At 48.1% G+C, this 27,063-nt stretch overlaps 1 protein-coding gene across 14 annotated transcripts; it reads left to right on the top strand.

The window, feature by feature from the left end:
• The first annotated feature begins 2,024 nt into the window (after positions 1-2,024).
• On the top strand, positions 2,025-27,053 carry MFSD13A (major facilitator superfamily domain containing 13A). Of its 14 annotated transcripts, none has more exons than XM_060171414.1 (11): positions 2,025-2,216; positions 3,184-3,293; positions 12,469-12,586; positions 13,864-14,082; positions 14,420-14,502; positions 15,040-15,492; positions 15,628-15,751; positions 17,799-17,895; positions 21,835-22,006; positions 22,087-22,280; positions 26,257-27,053. In XM_060171414.1, the coding sequence occupies exons 4-11, from the start codon at positions 13,936-13,938 to the stop codon at positions 26,517-26,519; spliced, it is 1,533 nt and encodes a 510-aa protein (XP_060027397.1). In that variant the 5' UTR covers positions 2,025-2,216; positions 3,184-3,293; positions 12,469-12,586; positions 13,864-13,935; the 3' UTR covers positions 26,520-27,053. The 14 variants fall into 14 exon arrangements, with proteins under 14 accessions (XP_060027397.1, XP_060027394.1, XP_060027393.1 ...); XM_060171411.1 differs by having other exon boundaries at positions 3,180-3,288; XM_060171410.1 differs by having other exon boundaries at positions 3,180-3,293.
• Positions 27,054-27,063: the final 10 nt, after the last annotated feature.

Genomic DNA, 27,063 nt, shown 5'->3' with positions numbered 1-27,063 from the left:
AGTGGGATCCTTACGTGGGTCCTTGCGCTTTGCGCCAAATGTGCTTAACCCACTGCGCTACCGCCCGACCCCCCAACCACTAATTCTTTTTTTTTTTTTAAAGATTTTATTTATTTATTCATGAAAAATGATAGGAGAGAGAGAAAGAACCAGACATCACTCTAGTACATGTGCTGTCAGAGATTGAACTCGGGACCTCATGCTTCAGAGTCCAAAGCCTTATCCACTGCGCCACCTCCCAGACCACAGTATTCTTTAAAAAAAAAAAAAATTATTCCCTTTTGTTGCCCTTGTTGTTTTCTTGTTGTAGTTATTGTTGTTGTTGTTATTGCTGTCGTCATTGTTGTTGGATAGGACAGAGAGAAATGGAGAGAGGAGGGGAAGACAGAGAGGGGGAGAGAAAGACAGACACCTGCAGACCTGCTTCACCGCCTGTGAAGCAATTCCCCTGAGGTGGGGAGCAGAGGGCTCGAACAGAGATTCTTATGCTGGTCTTTGCACTTTGCACCACGTGGGCTTAACCCTCTGCGCTACTGCTGACAACCCCTAATTCTTAAACATATTTGTTCTTAAGGTTTGTGAGTGGAACTGCAAATCATCTACATTTTAGATCTAATTATTGAATAGATGCAGAGAGAAATCAAGAGAGGAAAAGCTGGGGAAAGGCACCTATAGCCCTACTTCATCTCTTGTAAAGCTTTCCCATGCAGATGGGGACAGTTTTATTTATTTATTAATGAAAAAGAGAGAGATGGGAAAAAGAAAATCAGAGCATTACTCTGGCACGTGTGTTGCTGGGGATCTAGCTCAGGACCTCAGGCTTGAGAATCCAACACTGCACCATTTCTTGGGCCTTCAAAGCCAGTATTTATGTATTCATTCATTCATTCACTTTAATATAAGATAGATACAGAGAAAAAGATATACAGAGAGAAAGACCAGCACTGCTCAGCTCTTGCTTATGGTGGTGCTAGGGATTGGACCTAGGGACCTCAGAGCCTCAGCCATTAAAGTCTTTTGCAGAACCATTATGTTGTGTCCCCAGCCCTCCATGCCAGTATTAACTGTGCTAAACATGAACCTATTTCATGAGCTTTCTCTTTGCCTTTATAAGGCCTGGGAGAAGTGCCTCAAAACAGGGGACTGAGAAAAAATTGTTAGTAGGAGGACAGAGGAACCCAGAAGTGTAAGATAAGGAAGCAAGGAGAGGATTTCAAAGAGAATGTCTATCTGTCCTGCTCCCCCCACCCCTGTTGCACCTCATGCCTTTTTACTCTTAACTCTATTCTTAGCAGCCAGGAATAGAAATCAGAGCTAATCACAAGGCCCAGCCCCTGTGCTGACATTAAAGGGTAACTGGTTCTATCGTCTATAAAATCCAAGGACCGAGGGACCTTGTGTACCCACAAGGAGCAAAATGTCACCTAGGCGCTCATGTCCTTTATATCTTGTCACATTCAATACTAGTCCTTCTTAGCCCTCCCTGTCTCCTCACAGCCCAAGTGAGCAGCCAGGGAGGGCTAAAAATCCTTGTCACTCGAATGTTGGTTAAGCAATAAGGGATGTGAAGAATTTAATACACAAGTTAGGGCTGACTATTGTGGGGGAGACTGGCCAGGGTTTGAGGAGTGTCCTAGGATAACCAGTTCACTCCCAGGAGGATTCTGTCAAGGTGCCATCTTGAAAAGAATTAGGGCCAGGGTTAGATAGCATAATGGTTAGTAAAGAGACTCTCATGTCTGAGGCTCCAAAGTCCCAGGTTCAGTCACCACCACAAAAGCCAAAACTGAGCAGTGCTCTGGTTAAAAAAAAAAAAAAAAAAAAAAAAAAAGTAGAAGTGACTGGTAGCTAGCTATAGTCTACCTATACTCTTCTCAGTTCCTAAGGGCAAGCGCCCATGACAAACATGGCGGCGGCAGCCTCCGGCATGAACACCTGCAGGGCGTAGAGCCCGGGAGCCGCACGGAGCCAATTGCATGGCGGGGGCGGAGCCAGAGGCTGGGGCACCGGCTGGCTGCCTGCGCGCAGGCGCACTGGCTCGCACCTGGCTCTGGGCTACCCGCGCGACTCGATTGCGGTGAGGGACTGCCGGGCTGCTGGGGCTGGGGGCCGCACCTGGCTGCATCGGTGCCAGTCAGAACCAGAGGACGGACCCAAGGAGGACCGCAATGGCGTCCGCCCTAGGAGTCCTGGAGCTGTCTACGGGGGTCCCTAAGGTGACGAGGCCCTGGTTCGGGGGAAGTCCTGTGTCTGGTGGGAGAGTGAGTCCCTGGCGGAGGGGCTCCCGGGGGCATCAGGCCGCGATCAGTTTCATGGACATAAGGGTCCTCACCCGGGTGGCGCAGCGGGACCACTTAGGGAGTGTTCAGAGGCAGCGGAGGCCGGTCCTGGGGCGCAGGGCTCACTCTCGGTGCCAAGTAGTAACCTGCTGGAGCGGGAGGGAGAGCCTTCCTGAAGGTGAAGGTTCATCTCCACACCTACAGCCTGAGGATGGGTGCATTAGTATTGGGATGGAGGATGCAGGTACCCCCCTCGCTGCCCCCAGCAGCCTCCCCCCCACCAACTCGAGGTGAGAAACAGGAGGGTGGCCGCCTATGGAGGAAGGAGGAAAGCACACTCCTGTTGACACTAACATTGCACTTTCCAGATCTGAGACCTGGCCCAGGGCTCCCAGCTCCCCGTTAGGTTGATTAGCAACTTTCCTTTTCACCCCACAGTCCTTCTGAAGGAAGCCCTCCCCCAATCGCTCTTGCCCTCTTGATTTCTGCCATCAAAACCCCACCTTCCCCGAGGTTCAGCTAGGAATCAGGGAGGTGCTTACCCTTTTTGGTTCTTTATCTCTCACAAACCTGATGCTGTGGAGAAGTAAGACTTTTAATTCGATGCCAGGAGACTCCTTCCAACAGACCTGATTCTGTCATCTTGTCACCTCCAGTGCTCCCTGCCCCCATTGTCCCCAGGACAGAATTGTTTGTGTAACAAAACTTCCGTGTCTCCCTCCCCCACACACAGGTCACTCCAAGCCAATTTTTTTTTTCCTCCTCAAGAACACTACTCAGCTCTGGCCTATGGTGGTGATGGGGATTGGGATATTGGAGCCTCAGTCTTTTTATTTTTTGCATAACCATTATATTGTCTCTCCAGCTCCTAACTTTTTTTTTTTTCCTTTCTTTCTTCAGATAGAAAGAGACAGAAGGAGAGAGGGAAAGGGGAAGAGTTCACACACTGAGGCTTCTTCCTGTGCTGTGGTGGCTGGCCTCGAACCTGGTTGTGCCCATGACAAAGCAGGTTAGGTGAGCTGTCTTGACAGCCCGACAATAACTTTTCTGATTTGGTGTATCTCTAACTTCCTGCTCTGGGCTCTCTTCCTGTATTTCTCTCTTTCTCTCTCTCTGTCTCTGTCTCTGTCTCTCTGTCTGCCTGTCTGCTTATCTTAGCACAGTGCTGGACATATGCTAAAAGTTGAATACTGTACACTTGGTTGTTATCCTTGCTTCTCTTTTTACAGTTGTTGCTGTGCTAACATATCTTACTCAGCAGGGCACATCATGGGTCCTCATGCTCCTTCCCAGGACTCAGCAGAAGCAGAGCTAAGGGGCACAGTGGGCTGCGGGGGGGGGGGGGGGGGGGGGGACACAGGTCTGTGGCAGCTGCTGCTCTTTCCTAAGGCAGGGCAAACGCATACTGGCTTTTTACGAGCAGTTCAGCTCAGCAGATATTAATTCAACATCCTCTTCACTGTGTGATAAAGGAGCCCAGGGAGGCAGGGAGCAGAAATTGGGGGAAGGTCTCACTTGGTCTTGCCCTTAAGGAGCTGGGGGCTGGAGGAGACTGAGGGAAACGTGGGTCCCAACACAAGGCCTGAAAAGGGGAGAGGATGCTTGGGAAGACTTGTGACACCGAACTGGGCCTTGAATCTGCAGACTTTGGTAGCTGGTAGTGCTGATGGTTGGGGTAGGGGTGATGTGAGAATTGCTCACAAACACCTCCTTTGAATCTTGGCTCTGGCACCTAATTGTTTTGTGTTTTGGAGGTCGTTATTTAACCTTTGTTATTTTATTTTATTTTCTCTGGTTGGTGGTGCAGGGGATTGAACCTGGGTCTTTGGAGCCTCAGGCATGAGTGTTTTTGCATAACTATTATGCTGTCTACCCGCACCCCTGCCCTGGTTATTTAACCTTCAGAATCTTGGATTCTTCATTTAATAATGGAGGTGGAAATAATGAGAATTGTCTGGATTCATGTTGATGACTACAAAAACCAGACATACCCTACACACCTGAGAAACAGAATGTAGTTATATCTAGGTTAGGTTTGGTGGAAAGAATGGAATAAACAAAAGTGTGGAGGTGACTTTTACAAAAGAATTTGAGTGGTGGCAGTGTATATCAGGTTGGAAGAGGCATCAGTATTGGCTACTGAAAAGAGAACTTCAATTATAATTGTGGATTTTAGGAAACCTCAGAAGTCCCAGGTTTAAGGCCAGGAACCACCTTAAATCAGAGATGAGTGTCTCTCTTATAAAAAAATCTTAAAAAAAATCATAATCATGAATCTAGTAGAGGAAAAAATGACTGAAATTCTTTTTTTTAGAATTTTTATTTATTGTCTTTATTGGATAGAGACAGCCAGAAATCGAGAGGGAAAGGGGAGATAGAGAGGGAGAGAGACAGAGAGATACCTGCAGCTCTGCTGTACCACTTGCAAAGCTTTCCCCTTGCAGGTGGGGACTGTGGGCTCGAACCCGGGTCCTTGCGCATTGTAACGTGTGCTCAACCAGGTGTGCCACCACCCAGCCCCTATGACTAAAATACTTAAAGATCACAAAGCCAAGCTTCAGAGCCATGAAGACTATTATGGCTTATTGAGGGTCCTCTGTGTGCCAGACACTCTGGTGCTTTATGTGTCTTGCACTTCAGGCTCAGAGCAGTCTGAGAGGTTGGTATTATATTTCCGCTCTACAGGCTTGGAGAAAACACTCAAGGGAAGGAAGTGGCTGGCCAGAGGCTGCGGGGGGCAGGGATGGATTGTGGGGCCTCCAGAGGCCTTCTGGAAAGGTGTCAGGGTAGACGTGGAGTTGGTTGTAGGTTATACATTCACCCAGCTTATGCAACCAGGCTGAGTGTGGGCCCCGAGCTGCTCCTTCCTATGGAGGAGACACAGCTGCCATCTGCTGAGCCCAATTGAGGGTAAGGAGGAGCAGAATGTGGAAGTGAAACCGCTGTCATGAGTCTGACATGCCACCTCCAGCTCTGCATAGGATGCTCTGCCCCTACTTGGGCCTGTGGTGGGCTTCCTGCTCCTTCTTTTCTGACTTTCTCTCTTGTGCACAATCTTTTCTTTAGAACTTTATTTATTATTATTTTTACTAGAGCACTACTTAGCTCTGGCTTATGATGGAGATGGAGATTGAACCTGAGTCCTTGGAGACTCAGGCACAAAAGTCTTTAACAGGGGCTAGGGAGACAGCATAATGGTTATGCAAAAGCCTTCCATTCCTGAGATTCCAGGAATGGGGTCCCAGGCTCAACCCCCAGCACCACCATTAGCCAGAGCTGCGCAGTACTCTGGTTTGTTGCTTTCATAAATATGTATATGTCTTTGGGGAGTTGGGTGGTAAGGCAGTGGGTTAAGCGCACGTGGCACAAAGTGCAAGGACTGGTGTAAGGATCCTGGTTCAAGCCCCCAGCTTCCCACCTGCAGGGGAGTCGCTTCACAAGCGGTGAAACAGGTCTGCAGGTGTCTGTCTTTCTCTCCCCCTCTGTCTTCCCCTCCTCTCTCCATTTCTTTCTGTCCTATCCAACAATGAAGACATCAATAACTATAACAATAAAAAAACAAGGGCAACAAAATAAATAAATATTTTTAAAAATCTTTAAGAAATATATATGTCTTTGATATAACCACTATACTATCTCCCTAGCCCTTTATTTATTTATTTTTATTAGAGCACTGCTCAGTTTTGGCTTATGGTGGTAGCGTTATGGCGAGGGATTGAACCTGGGACCTTGGAGCCTCAAGCATGAGTGTCTTTGCATAACTTTTGCTATCTCTGTAGGTCTAGAACTCCCTTTAGGTTAATTTTCACCCCATCCTTTGTGTGTATGGGGATGGAGGGACTTTACATTTTATGAAACACCTGAGGGGCTCAGTAGCAATTTCTTTCTTTTTCTGTTTGATTTATTTATGAATTAATAAGAGAAAATCAGGGCATCTTATTATCTTTATTTGATAGAGACAGCCAGAAGTCCAGAGGGAAGGGAGTGATAGAGAGGGACAGAGACAGAGAGACACCTGCAACACTGCTTCACCATTTGCAAAGCTTTCCCCCTGCAGGTGGGGACCGGGGGCTCAAACCCTCGTCCTTGTGCATTGTAACATGTTCGCTCAACCAGGTGCCAGGTGCACCACCACCCGGCCCCTTAATTTATTTATTAGAGATTTAATATTGACTTACAAAATTGTAAGGTAATGGATATCATTCTTTACAGTTTGCACCACCAGAATTCTGTGTCTCAGTAGCAATTTCTTTCTTTCTTTCTTTCTTTCTTTTTTTTTGGTATTTAAATACAATATAACTTTAATATGAGATAACACAAAATCATGATGTGTTGTAGTCATCAAAATAGGTATACTAATCAAAAACTGCAATAATCAGAAACATGAACAGCAATTACAAATACAAATGAAGATATTCCTCAGATTTCTTCATTTCAGCGAACATCAAAAATGACCAATCTTTTTTTTTTTTTCTTGTACATTATCCTGTAGCCACATTCTCTGCATCTGATTGGATCCCTGGATTTTATCTCATTTTCTGTGTGACATTCTCCACAGATAGATATCAATGACTTCTGCTTCAGGGGTTGGACTCTGCCTGGTTGTCCATTATTACTTCTTTTTAATCACAACAGTCAGGTACCTTCCTGCCTGACACTGAGAGCTGCCCGCCAGAGGGAAGATTCCAGCCCGTTGCTGCTCAGTAGCAATTTCTAAAGTGCTTCTTGTTAAATGCTTTAAGGCATTTTCTTTTTGACTAACGGTGACCGTAATCCAGATTCCAGTTGTGTCTTTTTTCCACTAGATTACTAAGAAAGGTTGTTTTTTTTTTTTTTTTTTCTTTTTTCCCCAGTATTGGTGCCTCTCATATATACAACTCCAGGACTCCTAGGTCAACCATTTCATTCTTTTTGATTTCAGATAGGGAGAATGAAAGACAGATAAGATACTACCATCTGTGCAGCTTCTCCCAGTGTTGTGATGCTCCCATGTGGTCCTAGGTCCTAAATTTGGGGTCTCATATATTTCAGGGACTGAATTTAGAACCTCAAGCTTGAGAGTACAATACTTTATCTACTGTGCCACTTCCTGGGCACAGTAGATAAACTGGGAGTCGGGCAGTAGTGCAATGGGTTAAATGCACATGGCGCAAAGCACAAGGACTGGCTCAAGGATCCCGGTTCGAGCCCCTGGCTCCCCACCTGCAGGGTGGGGGTTGCTTCACAGGCGGTGAAGCAGGTCTGCAGGTGTCTATCTTTCTCTCCTCCTCTCTGTCTTCCCCTCCCCTCTCCATTTCTCTCTGTCCTATCCAACAACAGCAATGACAACAACAATAATAACCACAATAACATTAAACAAGAAGAGCAACAAGAGGGGAAAAAATAGCCCCCAGGAGCAGTGGATTCATGTTGCAGGCACTGAGCCCCAGCAAAACCCTGAGGTAAAAAAAAATTAAAATTAGAGAGAGGGAGAGAGAGAAAGAGAAAGAAAGACGGACGGATGGACAGAATCTGTTGGGAGCAAGAGAATCATATAGGTGTGAAGCCTCAGCAATAATCCTGGTGGAGAAAAAAAATGATCCATATACTTTAAAAAATTTATTTGTTTATTAACGAGAAAGATAGGAGTAGAGAGAAAGAACCAGACATCACTCTGGTACATGTGCTGCCGGGGATTGAACTCAGGACCTCATGCTTGAGAATTCGATGCTTTACCACTGTGCCACCTCCCGGACCACCCATACACTTTTTTTCCCCCTCCAGAGCACTGCTTAGCTCTGGCTTGTGGTGCTGGGCATTGAATCTGGGACCTTTGGTGTCTCAGGCATAAAAAAATTTTTTTTTAATAACTTTTAAAAATTATCTTTATTTATTTATTGGATAGAGACAGCCAGAAATCAAGAGGGAAGGGGGTAATAGAAAGAGACACCTGCAGACCTGCTTCACCACCTGTGAAGCGACTCCCCTGCAGGTGGGCAGCCGGGGGCTCAAACCAGTGGGTTCTTGCGCTTTGCACCAGGTGTACTTAACCTGCTGCGCTACCGCCTGACTCCCCCTTTTTCATTCTTAAAAAGAAAAGTTTGGGAGTTGGGCGGTGGCGCAGTGGGTTAAGCGCACGTGGCGCAAAGCGCAGGGACAGGCCTAAGGATCCCGGTTCGAGCCCCCCACTCCCCACCTGCAGGGGAGTCGCTTCACGGGTGGTGAAGCAGGTCTGCAGGTGTCTATTTTTCTCTCCCCTCTCTCTCTGTCTTCCCCTCCTCTCTCCATTTCTCTCTGTCCTATCCAACAACAAAGCAACGTCAACAATGGCAATAATAACCACAACGAGGCTGCAACAACTAGGGCAACAAAAAGGGGGAAAAATGGCCTCCAGGAGCGGTGGATTCATGGTGCAGGCACTGAGCCCAGCAATAACCCTGGAGGAAAAAAAAAAAGTTTAAAAGTATTTATTTATTTATGAGAGTGGGAGGGAGAGCCAGAGCATCATTCTGTTATTTGTGATACCAGGAATTGAACTCAGGATCTCATGCTCTTAGTTCTAGACTCTAGCCACTGAGCCAACTCCTGGGTCTTTCTTTTAGGGAGCTGGAGAAGAGAGAAAGAAACAGACAGAGAGAGACACCAAAGCTCTGTCTCAGCATCCATGGAGCTCCCGCCACACTGTCTGTGATGTTCCCATGCACTGCTGGGAACGTTGCTCAAACCTGGACCCTTCTGTAGAGCAAGGTGTTTGCTTTAGGAACTGAGCTCTCTCCTAATCTGGGATCATGCAGGCTATTTTGTGTCCATCGTAGCAGAACAGTGGCAGAGGGAAAGGAAGCAAAGTATTTCCCCCAGAGAGCCCCCTGGCCACTTCCAGCTTTAGGACAAGGTGGAATGACTGCAGCCCTGGAGAGACTCTCAGTTACTTTGGGTTGATCCTCCTTCTCTCATTCCTGTCACTAGGCATAGACTGGCACAAAGTTGGCACTGGGGTAGGGGGTGTATATGAGCCTTTTTTCACCTGTGTGGTATCAGGGTCTTGCACATGTGTGATTTCACTGCTCCCAGTCCAAGTTTTTTCATTCCTTTCATTTCAGACATATCCACAGAGAGGGAAATACCACAACACCTGAGCTTCCCCTGTTACCACGGTGTTTGAACCTGGACCATGTGCACAGCAAGGCATACACCCTTCTGGCTGTGCTATCATCTATCCCCATATGACTCTCTTGAGCAAACTGCTAGTTGGTTTCCAATGAATCAGGGAGAGGCCCCAGTGGGAGCTCCTTACTCTCTTGTCAGAGCCGCATCTCATTCTCTCCTAGTCATTCACCCCTACAGCAAGAGCTGTGGAGCCCAGTCCATTTTCCCTGAGGTGGTCTCTGAGGCGGTGACAGGCTCACATTTGCTTTTGAGGGATGAGTGAAATGGGGGCGAGGAGAGAGGAGGATACTTCTGGTGGGAGAGAGGCCCCTACAGAACAAAGGTCGACTCAGAAGAGTTCCTGAAGATCTGAGGCAGTCTGGGCTGGGCTGAGCTGGTAAGAGAGAGGCCACAGTACTGATGCCCTTGAAGGGTGAGGTAGGGGAGGGGCCTGCAGTGAGCCATGGGTCCAGGACAGGCCCTGTGGGGCTGGAGTCAGGCTGAAGTGGATTGTCCAGGGCTTGATAGGAAGCAGGTTTCTGCTTTGCATATGTATACATACTGGACATGTATCTGTCGGTCCCAGAGCAGGTTTTGGGGTGAAGGTAGGACTCCCCAAGAGTGTGTATAAGCTTGCTGGGGCTGCCCTAACAAATCACCAGAAACTGGGTGACTTAAAACAAACTAAGGGCTGACTAGTAGAGCTCAGATGTCACCATGTGCAAGGACCCAGGTTCAAGCCCCAGTCTCCACCTGTAGGGGGAAAGCTTCACAAGCAGTGGAGCAGAGCTGCAAGTGTCTCTTCCTCTCCCTCTTTGTTTCTCTCTGTCTTTCTTGGGGGAAAAAAAAAAAGGAAGGGGGTGGTCCCTGGGAACTGTTGAGTCATCATGCAGGAACTGAGCCCCAGCAATAACTCTGGTGGCAAATAAACAAAGCTGTTTTCACAGCTCTGGAGATAGATGTGAAAACCAAGGCTGAGCTCAGCAGGGCTGTGCTCTGGGCTTTCTGGGCAAGTGTTCTCTGGTGCTTCCTCCAGCATCTAGTACTTGTCTGAAGTCCATGCTGGTCTTTGGAGCATAGCTACACCACTCCAGTTTCTGCCTTCATATTCACATGGCTGCCTTCCCCCTGGGTGTATCTCTGTGTCCACATTTCCCTCCTTATAAGGTTCCCATTCATTGGGATAGAGGCCACTCTAATCCAGTATGAGCTCATCTTAGCTTGGTCACATCCACAAGATCCTGTGCCCAAATAGGTTGCATTCACAGGTATGGGAGTTAGGACTTGGAAAATTTTTTTTTAACCAGAACACTGCTCAGCTCTTGACTTATGGAGGTGGCAGGGATTCAACTTGGGACCTCAGAGCCTCAGGCATGAAAGTTTGTTACATTAATCACAGTTCAGCTTACAGTAAGAAGTTTGAGAGAACTTCCTGGTATAGGGGGCAGGGGGAGAAGTGGTTTGACAAGCATATTTTTCTGAAATTCAGAATTTAACAAGAGACAGTGGCCCAGAGGTGGGTGGCTCACTGGTTAGGATGCTGTACTAAATGTGTGAGACCCTGGGTTTGATCCTCAGTATTATATATGCTGGAGCAGGGCTCTAGTCTCTCCCTTCTCTTAACACACATATTTTAAAAGGTGTATTTTAAGAGCTGGGGGGTAGATAGCATAATGGTTATGCAAAGAGTCTCTCAGGCCTCATGCCTGAGGCCCTGAAGTCACAGGTTCAATCTCTTGCACCACCCTAAGTGGGTTGCATTGGATCGACCTTCCCGTGGTGCATCCCGTGAGTACCCATTCATTGGGGAAACTGACGATCCTTCCTAGCCGACTGAATCCACATGGATCCCAGTCACTTTCAAAGCCAGCAACAAGCAGCTCCTGACAGCTTTCAAGCTGTTGGTCCTGCTCTTCGAGTCCTCCAACTTAATGGTGAGGGGCTGTCCTTTGCCAAACCACCCTAAGTCAGGCTAAGTAGTGCTCTAGTAAAAAAAAAAAAAGTGTATTTTATTTATTTCAAATGAGATAGAGTTTCACACAGTGAAGCCAGAACTACTCAGCGCATGCTGCTGAAGACTGAACAGTGAGCCTTAGGCATGCAGATCCTAGTGCTTCCAGCTAAGCCTGTTTCTTGGCCACAAAATAAATCTTTTAGAACAACAACAACAAAAGAGGCTTAAAGCTCCACTTCCACTTCTTTCTTCTATTTTTTTAAATTTTATTTATTTATTATTGGATAGAGACAGAGAAAAGTTGAGAGGGGAAGGGGAGATAGAGAGGGAGAGAGACAGAGAGACACCTGCATCCCTATTTTACCACTCGTGAAGCTTTCCAGCAGGTGGGGACCAGGGGCTTGAACTCAGGTCCTTGAGTTCTGTAATGTGAATGCTTAATCAGGTACGCCACCACCTGGCCCTAAGTTTCACTTTTTTAAAAAAAAAAAAAAAAAAGATTGGATTTTTAAAATATTTTTTAAATCTTTAATTATTGGATAGAGACAGCCAGAAATTGAGAGGAAAAGGGGCGATAGGGAGAGACAGAGATACACCTGCAGCCCTGCTTCACCACTTGCAAAGCTTTTCCCTGCAAGTGGAGACTGGGGGCTTGAACCCAGATCCTTGTGCACTGTAACATGTATGCTCAACCAGGTGCGCCACCACCAGGCCCTGCTTCACTTCTGTAAAGTGTGATTCTGGCCCAGTAGCCACCCTATCCCATGGGAGCCTGTTAGAAATTCAGAATCTAGTGAGGGTTGGCAAAAATCACTCATTTGATAGTGTCCTGCTTTGCTTTGTGTGTGAGTCTGGCCCTCATAGCAGTTAAGGAAGCACTGGTGCTGTGGCCTCTTTCACTTTCTCTCTGCCTTCTCTGGTCTCTATCTAAAATAAATAAATGAATACATAAGTATATAAAAGGGTGGGAGAGGTAGCACATGATTATGCAAAGTAACTCACATGTCTGAGACTCCAAAGTCCCAGGTTTAATCCCTTGCGTACACCATAAGCCAGAGCTGAGCAGTGCTCTGGTAATAATCTTCTTTTTTTTTTTTTTCTTAAATGCAGAAGCTCTGATCCTCACCAGACCCATGGAGTCAGCATCTACAGCTGACAGAGTCCCCAGGCGACGTGTAGCTGAGAGGCGTTGCTGCACTGGGACTCTTTCATTTCATTCCCACTCATGGTCAGTTGAAGGAGGCAGTCTGGGCGTGTGGTACCAGCCACCAAGCTGTTCTTTGTTCTTTTTTTGTGAGACATTTTCTTGAGTTTCTCATGTGCTCAGGCTGTCTGTGTACTTGGCTTTTCTCAAGAGCACGGGGCTTGCGGAGCCCGTCTCCCTTGTATTATTGGACTGTGTCCGTGAACAACTTTGTACACATTCCTTGTGGGTTACTTCCTTGAGGCAGAGTTTCTGAAATCAAAGTGCATGAGCAGTTGTGGATTCTCATTACATCTTACAGCTTTAAAAAAAAAAATTGTTTTTGGTGGGAAGGCTGGGGAGATAGTATAGTGGTTATACAAAAAGACTTTTAGAGTCAGACGTTCCAAGGTCCCAGGTGCAATCCCCAGTACCACCTTAGGTCAGAGAAGTTGTGTCTGGTAAAAAAGAAACAAGAACAAAAAAAAAAATTGTTGATTTCTGGAGCTTAATTACTCAGATAAAGAGAGAGAGAGAGATTGAGACCACAGTATCCAAGCTTCCTCCATTGTGGTGGAGGAAACCTGGGTTCAAACCTGGGTCTTGGTGTGACAAAGCAGGTGCACTATCCAGGTGAGCCGTCCTGTCAGCCGCCCACATTTACACCCATGGGACCTCTGCTTCTCCATTCTTTTTTTTTTTTTTTTTTAATATTTTTAATATTTTATTTATTTATTCCCTTTTATTGCCCTTGTTGTTTTATTGTTGTTATTAATGTTGTCATTGTTGGATAGGACAGAGAGAAATGGAGAGAGGAGGGGAAGACAGAGGGGGAGAGAAAGATAGACACCTGCAGACCTGCTTTACCACCTGTGAAGCGACTCCCCTGCAGGTGGGGAGCTGGGGGCTTGAACCGGGATCCTTAAGCTGGTCCTTGCGCTTTGTACTATGTGCGCTTCATCCGGTGCGCTACTACCCTGCCCCATCCCCCTTTTACAGAAGAAGAAACAGGCCCGGAGTGAGACTTGTGGGTGCATTGTAGGCCTAGGCCCAGGCATACAAGTTAAAGTCTGTTATCAAGGATGGAAGAAGACACTGAGCACATAGGCCAAGCTTGCCACTTGGCTCAGCACGATTGGACGCCTGCCCGCTCTTCCCACGCATCCCTGAGTTTCCTGGGGTTACTCCTGGCTTGAGATAGCAAGCCCAGCTGTGTGCTAGTTACATTCAAACTTCTCCCAGTAGAAATGAGTCATTGAACAGCTCAGGAACCTGGGTTTAGTGCTCTGCTTCCAGCAGCTAACACACGCCTTCTTCCTCAGGGACAGGGATGGCCAGATTGCCAGTGGCCATGAACCTTCCTCCTCAGTATTCCTGCTGTGACTGAGGCAGCCATGGGGCTGGTGAGCCTGCCTACGCCTGTGGTCTATGGCTCCCTGGCTCTCTTCATCTCTGTCCTGCACAATGTGTTTCTGCTCTACTACGTGGACACCTTCGTCTCTGTGTACAAGATCGACAAAGTGGCCTTCTGGGTTGGAGAGGTAGGCCGGTGGACTGTGGCCCTGTGGCCACCTAGGCAGAAGCATACGGCAGCTCAGGTTGCCCACTAGGCTTGGGCAAGAAGAGCTGGAGCTGACCTTGCAGTTAGAGAATCCCCTGTGGACTCCTCGCCGGGGACCAGAATGTGCGTGTGTGTGTGTGTGTGTGTGTGTGCGCGTGCGCATGGACATGGACATGTTTTAGCTTATGGACTGGGTGCTAGCTGGGAGTTTGCAGGTGGGAAACGTGGGCCATCTTTAGGGTGGCGAGCAGGTTGGGCTAAGGAAGAGAAGGGGAGACTCTTTGGCACCCACCAGCCTTTTCTCCCTCTGCCCGCAGACGGTGTTTCTTCTCTGGAACAGTTTCAATGACCCCCTCTTCGGCTGGCTGAGTGACCGCAAATTCCTCAGCTCCCAGCCCCGGTTTGTGTCTTCAGGAGGATTTATAATTGGTTCTGTCCCAGCCCTCAAGGCTAGAGGAGCCCTGAATAGGGGTTGGGGGAGAGGAAGGAAGCGCCTTTTCAGCTGTTGTTGGGCTTCCTCTTTTCCTCACGTCAGAGCAGGCTCGGTTCCTTGACCGTGGCCTTGCTCACTTGAGGGAAAGCTTGTTCCAGCTTGGCTTGCCAGCCCTCACACATACCCTGCTGCTTCTGGCAGCTTCCCTCTCCCCTTCCCTGCCCCCACCCCTGAGAAATGGGCATCCCACCACCCACTGTCCATCAGCTCTGGCAGGCTGACAAGGGAGCAGGGGAGAGGTTGGAACCACTGGTGACTTTTGCTTCCTCAGTCAGAGGCTGAGGCCCAGTGCTCAGTGCTCAGGGACCATGGTGGTATGAGTCTTGCATTCTGTGTCCCTGTCCCTGCGGGGGTGGGGGCGGGGGGGGTTAAGCCTGGTTGGTGAGTCTGCCTATGCCTGTGATGTGCAAAGATGTCTCCCAACAGCCCTCCTCTCCCTGGCAGGTCAGGCTCCGGGCTCTCACTGAGGGCTGTGGTGCTGGCACGGGTGCGGGCACTAGGCAGGCATGGTCCTCTGCTGGCGCTGTCTTTCCTGGCGTTCTGGGTGCCCTGGGCCCCAGCTGGCCTACAGTTCCTGCTGTGCCTGTGCCTCTATGATGGCTTCCTGACGCTCGTGGACCTGCACCATCACGCCCTACTGGCTGACCTGGCACTTTCAGCCCACGACCGTACCCACCTCAACTTCTACTGCTCCCTCTTCAGTGCGGCCGGCTCCCTCTCTGTCTTTGCCTCCTATGCCTTCTGGAACAAGGAGGACTTCTCTTCCTTCCGTGCCTTCTGTGTGGCACTGGCTGCTGGCTCGGGGCTGGGCTTTGTGGGGGCCACGCAACTGCTGAGGCAGCAGGTGGAGGTCGGCAGCAGGGAGCCAAGGGGCCATGCCCTGGCTGCGGATGGCAGGTGAGTGGCCTGCCCCAGCAGCCCTGGTTCCTGCCTGTACCCTCAGAGTCTGATTTTCTGATGGATGGTAGCCCTGGGGTAGGGGTGGCTCTGGCCCAGTCCTGGGCCATTTTTGACTCCCCTTTGCCCCCCCAGCCTGTGTGGAGAGGAGCTGCTTGTGGGTGGCGAGGAGGCAGGCAGCATCACTCTGGGCCAGTACCTCCGGCAGCTGGCACGCCACCGGAACTTCATGTGGTTCGTTGGCATGGACCTGGTGCAGGTATGGGGTGGGGTAGACCCCCAAGATGGGTGGGGTAGTCCTCATCTGAGGGGACAGACTCCTCAAAGCTGGGCAATGAGTTGAGTTCTGGGCTAGTAAGGGCTGCTAATTGGTGGGGACACAGGCTGGACAGTTAGAAGACCTGGGTTCTAGCACTGCTGTCAACTACCTGTGTGATATTTGGAAGGTTTCAGCCTCTCAGGTCCTTAGGGACTATGAAGAAAATTTCCTGTTAGACACTCTAACAATCTTTTTTTTTTTTTTAAAGATTTTATTTATTTATTAATGAGAAAGATAGGAGGAGAGTGAGAAAGAACCAGACATCACTCTGGTACACGTGCTGCCGGAGATTTAACTTAGGACCTCATGCTTGAGAGTCCGATGCTTTATCCACTGTGCCACCTCCCAGACCACTTTTTTTTTTTTTAATCTTTCCTCCATATATCAGTGAAGTTCATTTATTGACTTGTGGTGAATCATGGGGTTGTAACCCAAGACCTTAGTGCCTCAGGAATGAGTCTTTTTGCATAATCACTGTGCTATTTTTCCAACCGTATTTTTTTTTTAATATTTATTTATTTATTTAAATTAATTTATTATTGGATAGAAACAGAGAAACTGAGAGCAGTGAGGGAGATAGAGAGGAAGAGAGACAGAGAGACACCTGCAGCCCAGCTTCACCACTTATGAAGTTTTCCCCTTGCAAGTGGGGACCGGGGACTTAAACTTGGGTGCTTGCGCACTGTAACCAGGTACACCACCGCCTGGCCCCTTTTTAAATTTATTAAAAGATACATTTATTAAGAAGGAGGAAAGGATAAAGCAGACCACAGCATTACTCTGGTACATGTGGTGCTGAGGATTGAATTTGGGAGCCCATGAATTTATGTCCAATAGTAGCAGGATGCTACTTTGTTTTCTAGTGATTTATTACATTTGAGAGAGCACCCTTGAGTGAGAGAGTAAGGAGAGCGAGAGAAGAGAGAGAAGCCAAAGTACCACTGTGGATATGTAGTGGGGGGATCAAACCTGGAACCTCAGGCATGAAAGTCTAATGCTCTACCAGCTGAACCATCTCCCTAGCCACTTGTGACAGTCTTAAAAATGCCCAGTGTCCTACATAATACATATATTATATAAACAAATCAAATTTAGAGATAAGATTTTTTGTGTCATTAAGGGTTTCTTTGTGATTTTTTGTCATTGCTGTGAGCTTTATTGCTGCAGACTGACTTTGTTTATTCTTCTTTCCAGATAGAGACAGTAAGTAGGAGTAGGTAGCATAATGGTTATGCAAAAATACTCTCATGCCTGAGGCTCCAAGTCCCAGGTTCAATCCCCCCTCCCACCACCATTAACCAGAGCTGAGCAGTGCTTTGGTAGAGAAAGAAAGAAAGAAAGAAAGAAAGAAAGAAAGAAAGAAAGAAAGAAAGAAAGAAGAAAGGAAAAGAAAGAGAGAGACAGCAGTGAGACAGAGGGAGAGAGGGAAAGATACCACAGCACTGAAGCTTCCTTCATTGTGGTGGTGGCTGGGCTCAAACCTGGGTCCATGTGCATATCAAAACAGGTGTACTATCCAGGTGAGCTATCTTGCTGGCCCTAAGCTTTTGTTTATTAAGGTATTTCTCCCTCCCTCCCTTCCTTCCTTTCCTTCCTTCCTTCCTTCCTTCCTTCCTTCCTTCCTTCCTGACTTATTTGTTAGTGAAGGAAAGAGAAAGAGAGCCAGAGCATCACTCTGGCACATTGAATGCTGGGGTTTGCACTTGAGACCTCACATTTGTCTATGGCTTTATCCACTGCGCCACTTTCACAGTCATGAGAAATGAAAAAGGTCTGGTGAATTTTGCCATTCCTGCTGCCTTTTAGCAAACTCGGATAGGCAGTAGGAATTGGGTTTTAGGTCTTGCTCTGGCATGTCCTGTGGTTAGGGGCTGGGAGACAGAGGCTGCTCTAGCTGCTTTGAGGGCCTTGTACATAAGTGCCCTGATTGCGCGCACCCTGCTCCCAGGTCCCCTCCAAGCCCCTCACTGCCCCCGTTGGGTTGTAGGTGTTTCACTGCCACTTCAACAGCAACTTCTTCCCCCTCTTCCTGGAGCACCTGCTAGCGGACCACATCTCCCTGTCCACGGGCACCTTCCTGCTGGGTGAGTAGGTGCCTCGGGCGGGCTGGAAGGACAGAGACTAGCATCCATGACCCCCAGCCCCACTGTGGCACAATCATCACCCAGCTGGGCCCCAGTCACAGAGGGCAGAACCACTGGGCTCACTTTTAACCCCAGGGATGTTTCCTTGAGGAAAGGACAGAAATCTTCTGTAGTAGGAGGGGACCCTCCATTAGGGCTGTATTCATGCTGGTCCTCTTGATGATGGTATAGTGGTGAGTTAACAGCCAGACAGTATGGAAAGATAATAGGCCTGGGTGTAAGTCTTGCCTGGTTAATCATAGTAGCTGTGTGTGTGTGTGTGTGTGTGTGTGTGTGTGTGTGTGTTTTAAAAGAGTATTTATTAACATGAGAGAGAGAACCCTAGCATCACTCTGACATGCAGTGCTGGAGCTTGAACTCAGGACCTCATGCTTAAGAGTCCAACACCTTATCTATGCCACCTCCTAGTCCACTGAGTTTTCATTTCTCATCAGTAAATTAAGCGTAAGAACAGTACTTACTTTTTTCCCCTTGTGGCTCCACAACATTGTTCATGTGCAATTCTACTACTCCCAGATCAACTTTATTTAATCTATTAATTAAAAAATTTAAAAATTATTCCCTTTTGTTGTCCTTGTTGTAGTTATTATTGTTGTTGTTATTGATGTCATTGCTGTTGGATAGGACAGAGAGACATGGAGAGAGGAGGGGAAGACAGGGGGAGAGAAAGATAGACACCTGCAGACCTGCTTCACTGCCTATGAAGTGACCTCCCTGCAGGTGGGAAGCTGGGGGCTCAAACTGGGATCCTTGAGCTGGTCCTTGTGCTTTGTGCTACCTGTGCTTAACCCGCTGTGCTACTGCCTGACTCCCTCTATTAAATTTTTTTTTAATTGCCACCAGAATTACCGCTGGGGCTTGGTGTCAACACTACAAATCCACTGCTCCTGGTAGCCATTTTTTCTTTCTTTCTTTCTTTCTTTCTTTCTTTCTTTCTTTCTTTCTTTTTTTAAATTATCTCTATTTATTTGTTGGGTAAAAAACAGTCAGAAATTGAGAGGGAAGGGGGAGATAGAGAGGGAGAGAGACAGACACCTGCAGCAATCCTGCTTCACTAATTTTGAAACTTTCGTCGCCCTGCAGACCTGCTTCACTGCCTATGAAGTGACCTCCCTGCAGGTGGGAAAACCAGGGGCTCAAACCTGGGTCCTTGTGCATTGTAACATGTGTGCTTACCAGGTGTACCACCGCCTGGCCCCTCCTTTTTCTACCATTTTGATTTGATAGGACAGAGAGAAATTGAGAGGGGAGGGGGGAAATAGGGAGAGACAAAGATAGACACCCACAGACCTACCTCTCTGCTTATCAAGTGTCTCCCCTCCGGGTGGGAAGTGGGAACTGAAGCGTGGGTCCTCATGCATGGTAATACCAAGTATGCCACCGCCCAGCCCCTTTTATGTTTAATTTAAAATGTTTATTTTAATGAGAAAGAAAAATACAGAGAGAAGGATATATAGAGAAACAGGGGCCACGGGTAGATAGCATAATGGTTATGCAAAGAGACTCTCATGTCTATGGCTCTGAAGTTTTGAGTTCAATCCCCTGCACCACCATAAATCAGAGTTGTTCAGTACTGTGGTAAAAAACAAAACACAGAGAAAGACCAAATCACTGCTCAGCTATGGTTTATAGTGGTGCAGGGGACTGAACCTGGAACCTCAGGCTCAAGCATGAAAATCCTTTGCATAAACATTGTGCTATCTCCTCTGCCTGATCTATTTTTATTTCAAATCGAGATGGAAAAAGAGTGGAGAGACACCACATGTTGCTTCTGTGTGGTGCTTGGGCTTAAAGCTGGGTCCTGTACGTGCCAGAACATGCCAGAACATATGCCTTACTGAGTAATGAGGCTTCATTTTTCTATTGGATAGAGATAGAAACTGAGAAGGAGACGCCTGCAGCCCTGCTTCACCACTCGCAAAGCTTCCCCTGCAGGTGGGGGCCGGGGGCTTGAACTTGGGTCCTTGTGCACTGTAGCATGTGCACTCAACCAAGTGTGCCACTACCTGGTCCCCCCTTTTATTTTTAATATTTATTTATTTATTCCCTTTTGTTGCCCCTTTTTTAAAATTTTTGTTGTTGGATAGGACAGAGAGAAATGGAGAGAGGAGGGGAAGACAGAGAGCGGGAGAGAAAGATAGACACCTGCAGACCTGCTTCACCGTCTGTGAAGCGACCCCCCTGCAGGTGGGGAGCCGGGGGTTGAACCCCCTTAACGCCGGTCTTTGCACTTTGCACCACCTGCGCTCAACCTGACCCACCCCACCCCCCTTTTTAATATCAGAGACGGAAAACAAGATAGAGGAAAGAAAAACTTCACTATACTGCTCCACTGTTCATAGATAGCATGCAGGGGCCGGGTGGTGGTGCACCTGGTTGAGCGCACATGTTACAATGTGCAAGGACCCAGGTTCAAACCCCTGGTCCCCCCCTGCGAGGGGAAAGCTTTGCGAGTGGTGAAGCAGTGTGGCAGGTGTCTCTCTGTCTCTCTCCCTCTCTATCACCCCCTTCCCTCTCGGTTTCTGGCTGTCTCTAGCCAATAAATAAATAAAGATAAAGATTTTTTTAAAAGTAAAGTTAAAAAAAAGAAAATATTTTTAAAAAAGAGAGAGAGATGCCATGTATGGTGCTTCTGTGTGACTCTGGGGACTCAAACCGAGTTCCTCACAACCCTCTAACATTAATTTATTTTGCCTCCAGTCACTGGGGTATGGTGCCAGCACTACAAACCCTCCACTCCTGGCAGCCTCTTTTTTTCTTTTTTTTTTTTTAATTTATATTTACTTATTTTCCCTTTTGTTGCCCTTGTTTTTGCTTTTTATTGTTGTTGTAGTTATTATTGATGTCGTCATTGTTAGGTAGGACAGAGAGAAATGGAGAGAGGCGGAGAGAAAGACAGACACCTGCAGACCTGCTTCACCACTTGTGAAGCGACTCCCCTGCAGGTGGGGAGCCGGGGGCTCAAACCGGGATCCTTACGCCGCCAGTCCTTGAGCTTCGCGCCAAGTGCGCCTAACCTGCACTACCGCCCGACTCCCCTCATTACTTTTTTTTTATGAAAAGATAGTACAGCAAGGAATTGAGAAGGGAGGGGTAGATAGAAAGGGAGAAAAACAGACACCTACAGACCTGCTTCACCGCTTGTGAAATGTCTTTGTTACAGGTGGAGAATGGGGGCTTGAACCCGGGTCCTTGTGCAGTTGCTTGTACTTAGTACAGTGTGCGCTTCACCAGGTGCACCACTGCCCAGCTCCCTCTAATAGTATTTATTTATTATTAATTTATTTTTAAATATTTTACTTTTTTTTAAAAGATTTTATTTATTAATGAGAAAGATAGGAAGAGAGAGAGAAAGAACCAGACATCACTCTGGTACATGTGCTGCCGGGGATTGAACTCAGGCCCTCATGCTTGAGAGTCTAGTTCCTTAGCCACCGCGCCACCTCTCGGACCACGGAAATATTTCACTTGTGTGTGTGCTGGGTAGAGACAGAGAAATTGAGAAAGATAAGGGGCAGGTAAAGAGGGACGAGACACCTGTAGCACTGCTTCACTGCTAGTGAGCCTTACCCACTGCTGATGGGGACCAGGGTCTTGAATCCGGGTCCTTGTGCATGGTAACGTGTGCACGCAACCAAGTGTGCCACACCTGACCCCTATTAACTTGTATTTATTAGGACACTGCTCAGCTGTGGCTTGTGGTAGTGCTGGGGATTGAACCTGGGACCTCAGAGCCTCAGACGTGACAGTCTTTTGCATAGCCGCTATACCATCTATTCAGCTCGTGCTATTTAAAGAACTCTGATTCTGATGGTTAAATGTGGATCATGGGGGGAGCCATGTCAGTGCCCCTGACAAAACTGCACCCCTTCTCCCCAGGCATCTCCTACGTGGCTCCCCATCTCAACAACCTCTACTTCCTTTCCCTGTGCCGCCGCTGGGGTGTCTACGCCGTGGTGCGGGGGCTCTTCCTGCTCAAACTGGGCCTGAGCCTGCTCATGCTGTTGGCTGGCCCCGATCACCCTGGCCTGCTCTGCTTCTTCATTGCCAGGTAGGTATGCCCTGCCTCCCCTCACCCCCACTCCTCAACCCACCCCTCGCTCTTGCCCTTCTCTCTCTTTCTGCTGGCAGCAACCGAGTCTTCACTGAGGGCACCTGTAAGCTGTTGACACTGGTGGTCACTGACCTGGTGGACGAGGACCTGGTGTTGAACCACCGCAAGCAGGCGGCCTCGGCTCTCCTCTTCGGCATGGTTGCCCTGGTGACCAAGCCGGGCCAGACCTTTGCCCCGCTGCTGGGGACCTGGCTGCTGTGCTTTTATACAGGTGAGGGCTTCGGGCTGGCAGGGGGGCTCAAGGCTCCAGGAGCACAGCTCACCTGCTGATCTGCATCCAGTGGAGGACAGAGAGTGGCAGCTGGCCGACAGGCTGTTACCTCTCTCGGTTTTCCCCATGTAGCCGATGGGGGTGGGGGGGGGGAACTGGGTCTCTGGTTCCTCTGTTCTTTTAATAGTTCATTCATCATATACAAATACCTTCTCTGTAAGGCATTGCTTTAGGTACTTCTTGGGAGAATATGGTGGATAAGATAGTGTGGGGGAGATAGCATAATGGTTATGCAAACAGACTCTCCAGCTTTGAGGGTACCAGGTTCAATCCCTGTACCACCATAAGCCAGAACTGAGCAGTGCTCTGGCAAAAAAAAAGCAATCAGTCAATCAGAGCAGTGATGAGATGATGAAGTAAGACGAGGGCTTTGCCATTGTAGAGCTTATTTTCTAGTCAGGGAAGGCTGCTGAAAAGTCACCAAACAAAACAGCAGGCAAGTGGGACGATAAAAATAGAGAGTGAGAAACTACTCACTGTGATCCCAGGATGTGACCTGACGGGCAAGGATGTATTCTAGAAAGGCCTCAGTGAATCCCAGAGGGAACAGCAAATGCAAAGGCTGAAGGTATCCGGAGTACTTAGGAAATGAAGCTGGAAGACAGCCCTGTAGACAGCCCTGCAGCACTGTTTGACTACTCATGAAGCTTTCCCCTCAGGAGTTTGAACCTGGGTGTTTGTGCACTGTAAGCTTTGCACTCAACTAGGTGCACCACCGCCTGACCTCTGGATTCTCTTCTTAGCATGGAGGGCTATTAGGAGGTGTGTTTTTGTTGTTGTTGTTTCTTTGTTTTTAACCAGGTCACTGCTCAGCCTCAGCTCTGGCTTATGGTGGTGTGGGGGACTGAACCTGGGACTTTGGAGCCTCAGGATAGAGTCTGTTTGCATAATCATTATGCTATCTACCCCCACGCAGGAGGATTTTTTTTTTTGCCTCCAGGGTTATTACTAGGGTTTGGTGTCTGGACTAGGAATCCACTGCTCCTAGAGGTAATTTTTTCTATTTTGTTGCCCTTGTTATTGTTGCCATTGCTGTTGTTGTGGTTGGGTAAGACCGAAAGAGAGGAGGGGAAGACAGAGGGGGGGAGAGAAAGATAAATACCTGCAGACCTGCTTCACCACTTACAAAGCAACCCCCCTGCAGGTGGGGAGCGGTGGCTCAAACCGGGATCCTTACTCATGTCTTTGCACTTTGTGCCATGTGCGTTTAATCTGCTGCGATACCGCCCAGGCCCCCCAAACTTTAAAAAATATTTTTATGATCTTTATTTATTTACTGGATAGAGAGCCGGAAATTGAGAGGGAAGGAGGTGATAGAGGGGGAGAGATAGACACCTGCAACACTGCTTCACCATTCGCAAAGCTTTTCCCCTGAAAGTGAGAACCATGGGCTTGAACCGGGGTCCTTGTACATATAAAATGTGTGCTAACCCAGTACTCCACCACTTAGCCCCCTATTGGGAGGATTTTAAGCAGGAGAGTGAGATGATTAGATTTATAGTTTAAGTATGTCTTTTTAAACATTCAAATTTTATTTATTATTGGGTAGAGACAGAGAAATTGAGAGGGGAGAGAAGATAGGGAGAGAGACAGAGAAACACCTGTAGCCCCACTTCACCACTTGTGAAGCTTTCCCCCTATAGGTAGGGACCAGGGGCTTGAACCTGGGTCTCTGAGCATTGTAATGTGAGAGCTTAACCAGGTGTGCCACAGCCTGGCTCCTAAGTAAATATTTAAAAAAAAACTTTTTTGGGAGTCAGGCGGTAGCACAGCGGGTTAAGTGCAGGTGGTGCAAAGTGCAAGGACAGGAGGAAAGATCCCCCGGCTCCGCACCTGCTGTGGAGTCGCTTCACAGGGGGTGAAGCAGGTCTGTAGGTGTCTTATCTTTCTCTCCCCTCCTCTCTCCATTTCTGTCTATCCAACAACGACAACAATAATAACTACAACAATAAAACAACGGCATCAAAAGGGAATAAATAAAATAAATATTTAAAACAAAATTTTTAGTGGTCCAGGAAGTGGTGCAGTGAATAAAACAAACTTTTAAAAATTAATTAATTGGATAGAGACAGCCAGAAATCAGGAGGGAAGGGTGTGAGAAGGGGGGGAGACACACACCTGCAACACTGCTTCACCACTTGCAAAGCTTTCCTCCTGCAGGTGGGAGTTGGGGGCTTGAACCCAGGTCCTTGTGCACTGTAGCATATGTGCCACCACTTGCCCCTCCCCTTTTAAGACTCTTCATGCCTGAGGCTCTCCCAGGTTCAACCCCCAGCACTACCATAAGCCAGAGCTGAGCAGTGCTCTCTGGTCTCTCTCTCTTTAAAATGAAAAAAAAAAAAAAAAAACTTTTTTAAAGTGCCTTTTTTAGTATTTTATTGTTGGATTGTAACTAAGAAAATTGTTCAAGAGGGGAGAGAGAGAGAGAGAGAGACCGACTTGTAGCACCACTTGTGAAGCTTTCCCCCTATAGGAGACCAAGGGCTTGAACCTGGATCCTTGCTCACTGAAACAACTGCTCAACCTGCTGTGCCACCGCCCAGCCCTCCACATTTATGTTTTCAAAAGCTGGCTCCTTGTAGTGAGGGAAATAGCTCACATAGTAGAGTACTCCTGTATGCTTGAGGTTCTTTGTTCAAGTCTTTGCTGCTGCATGTACTGAAGCAGTGCTCTGCTGTCTCTGTCGAGTGAAACTCTGTCTTTCTTATATAATAAAGAAAATAAAACTGTTTTAAAAAAGATTTTATTGATTTATGAGAAAGATAGGAGGAGAAAGAACCAGACATCACTTTGGTACATGTGCTGCTGGGGATCGAATCCAGGACCCCATACTTGAGAGTCCAAAGCTTTATCACTGCACCACCTCCCAGACCACAAGAAAATAAAACTTTTAATAAAAGATTTATTGAGAGGAGAATCAGAGCATGTAATGGCAAGGATTGAACTCAGGACCTCATGATTGAAAGCCCAATTTTACTCACTGTACCACCTATACTTATTATTGGATAGAAACTGAAATTGAGAGGGGAGGAGAGGGAGACAGGCAAGGTAGGGACCAGGGTTCTTGAACCTGGGTTCTTGTGCACTCTGATGTGTGCCACCCCCTGGCCTCCTATCTTTAATTTCTTTTATTTATTTATTTAATTTTATTTTACCAGAGGACTGCTCATCTCTGGTTTATGGTGGTGGTGGTGGGGGAATTGAACCTGGGACTTCGGTGCCTCAAGCATGAGAGTCTCTTTGCATAACCATTATGCTATACCCACCCCACAACCTATCTTTAAACAACAATAATATAAAAGCTGGGGAGGTGGAAGTCAGGCGGTAGAGTACAGAACTTGCATGCCAGGAAGCTGTGGCAAAGATGGTAGGGATCTGGGTTAGCATGGCGTGGGAGGTGGAGGCGGGGGAGGTTATAGATAAGTATTGGGCTTGGGATGTTTTGGAGTTGGGGGGAGGTGGATTGATTGTTGGGAGTGAAGTTAACAGACAACTCTAGGGATACTGAGGTTTTTGGCCCAAGTTCTGTGAATGATGGTGCCATTCGCTGAGAAAGGAAGAGCCAGAGAGAAGTGAGTTTGGCAGAGCAATCAAAGTGTCATGCACCGGGGGCTGGGAGATAGCTCATCCTGTACAGCGCTGGCCTCGCTGTATCTGAGGCCCCGAGTTGGAGCCTTGGCCCTACGTGGGAGCACCACGGACAGCATCTGGGAATTGTCACAGCACAGGACAGTGCTGTGGTATCTCCTTTTCCTTTCTTTGAATAATGAAAAAAGTTGGGCTGGCTGGGATGGCTGCTGTTGTGGTATCACACATGTACAAAGCCCTGGCTTCATTCCTCAGCACCACAATGCAGAATAAGTGTACGTGTCATAGATGTGACTCCAGGGGGCTGACTGGATCCTTTTTGCTACAGGTCATGATCTCTTCCAGCAGCCCCTGCTGACCCCTGTGGGGAGCACCCAGCCCTGGCCAGAGCTACCAGCCCCGCCTCCGGCCCAGGCCCCAACGCTCCGCCAGGGCTGCTTCTACCTGCTGGTGCTGGTGCCCATCACCTGCGCTCTGCTGCAGCTGTTCACCTGGTCCCAGTTCACACTGCATGGGAAACGTCTTTGTATGGTCAAAGCCCAGCGTCAGAACCTGTCACAGAACCAGACTCTGGACGTTAAGACCGTGTGAGGGGTCACCTGCAGCTGTGGGCAGGAGTCACTTCTGCCAGCCGGGTTTCCGAGTCCTCTGCCTTCCTCCACTGCAGCCTGGGGACAGGATAGCACAACGGGGACTCCAGAGGCTGCAGCAGGAGTGTCATGGGGTCCAAGATCCCACTCTGCTGTCTGGCCCAGCTTGGTCAAGGGCCAGACTCTCTGAGCTCAGGAAGCTGCCTCCCCTGTTGGAGGAGGACCAAGAAGAGATGAGGCTGCCCTGGGCAGGGGAGCCAGTCTCATTACCCAGGATCCCACTACCCAGGTGGGGCTTGCGCTCTGTGTGGGCTCAGGAAACACTGTTTTTTATACTAGAAGCTCCTTTTCCCCTATCAGGGGAAGCTGACTGTCGGGGTGTCGTGCCCTCTCCAGCCTCCCCGTCCACACTCACTGGTTTCTGCTCCAGCCCTGCCTCAGGTAGCTGAGGCTGCTGCAGAGCTCCACCCCCACTCCAGCCTCCAAAAGGGCTCATCTCATCCCAGATGGGTGCATTAAAGCCAGTCGGTTCCCATTCCTGAGGT

This window comes from Erinaceus europaeus, chromosome 14 (genome assembly GCF_950295315.1).
Source record: "Erinaceus europaeus chromosome 14, mEriEur2.1, whole genome shotgun sequence".
NCBI classification, from domain to species: Eukaryota; Metazoa; Chordata; class Mammalia; order Eulipotyphla; family Erinaceidae; genus Erinaceus; species Erinaceus europaeus.
Note: the sequence above shows the minus strand (reverse complement) of the source record. Positions and strands in the feature narration are given on the sequence as shown.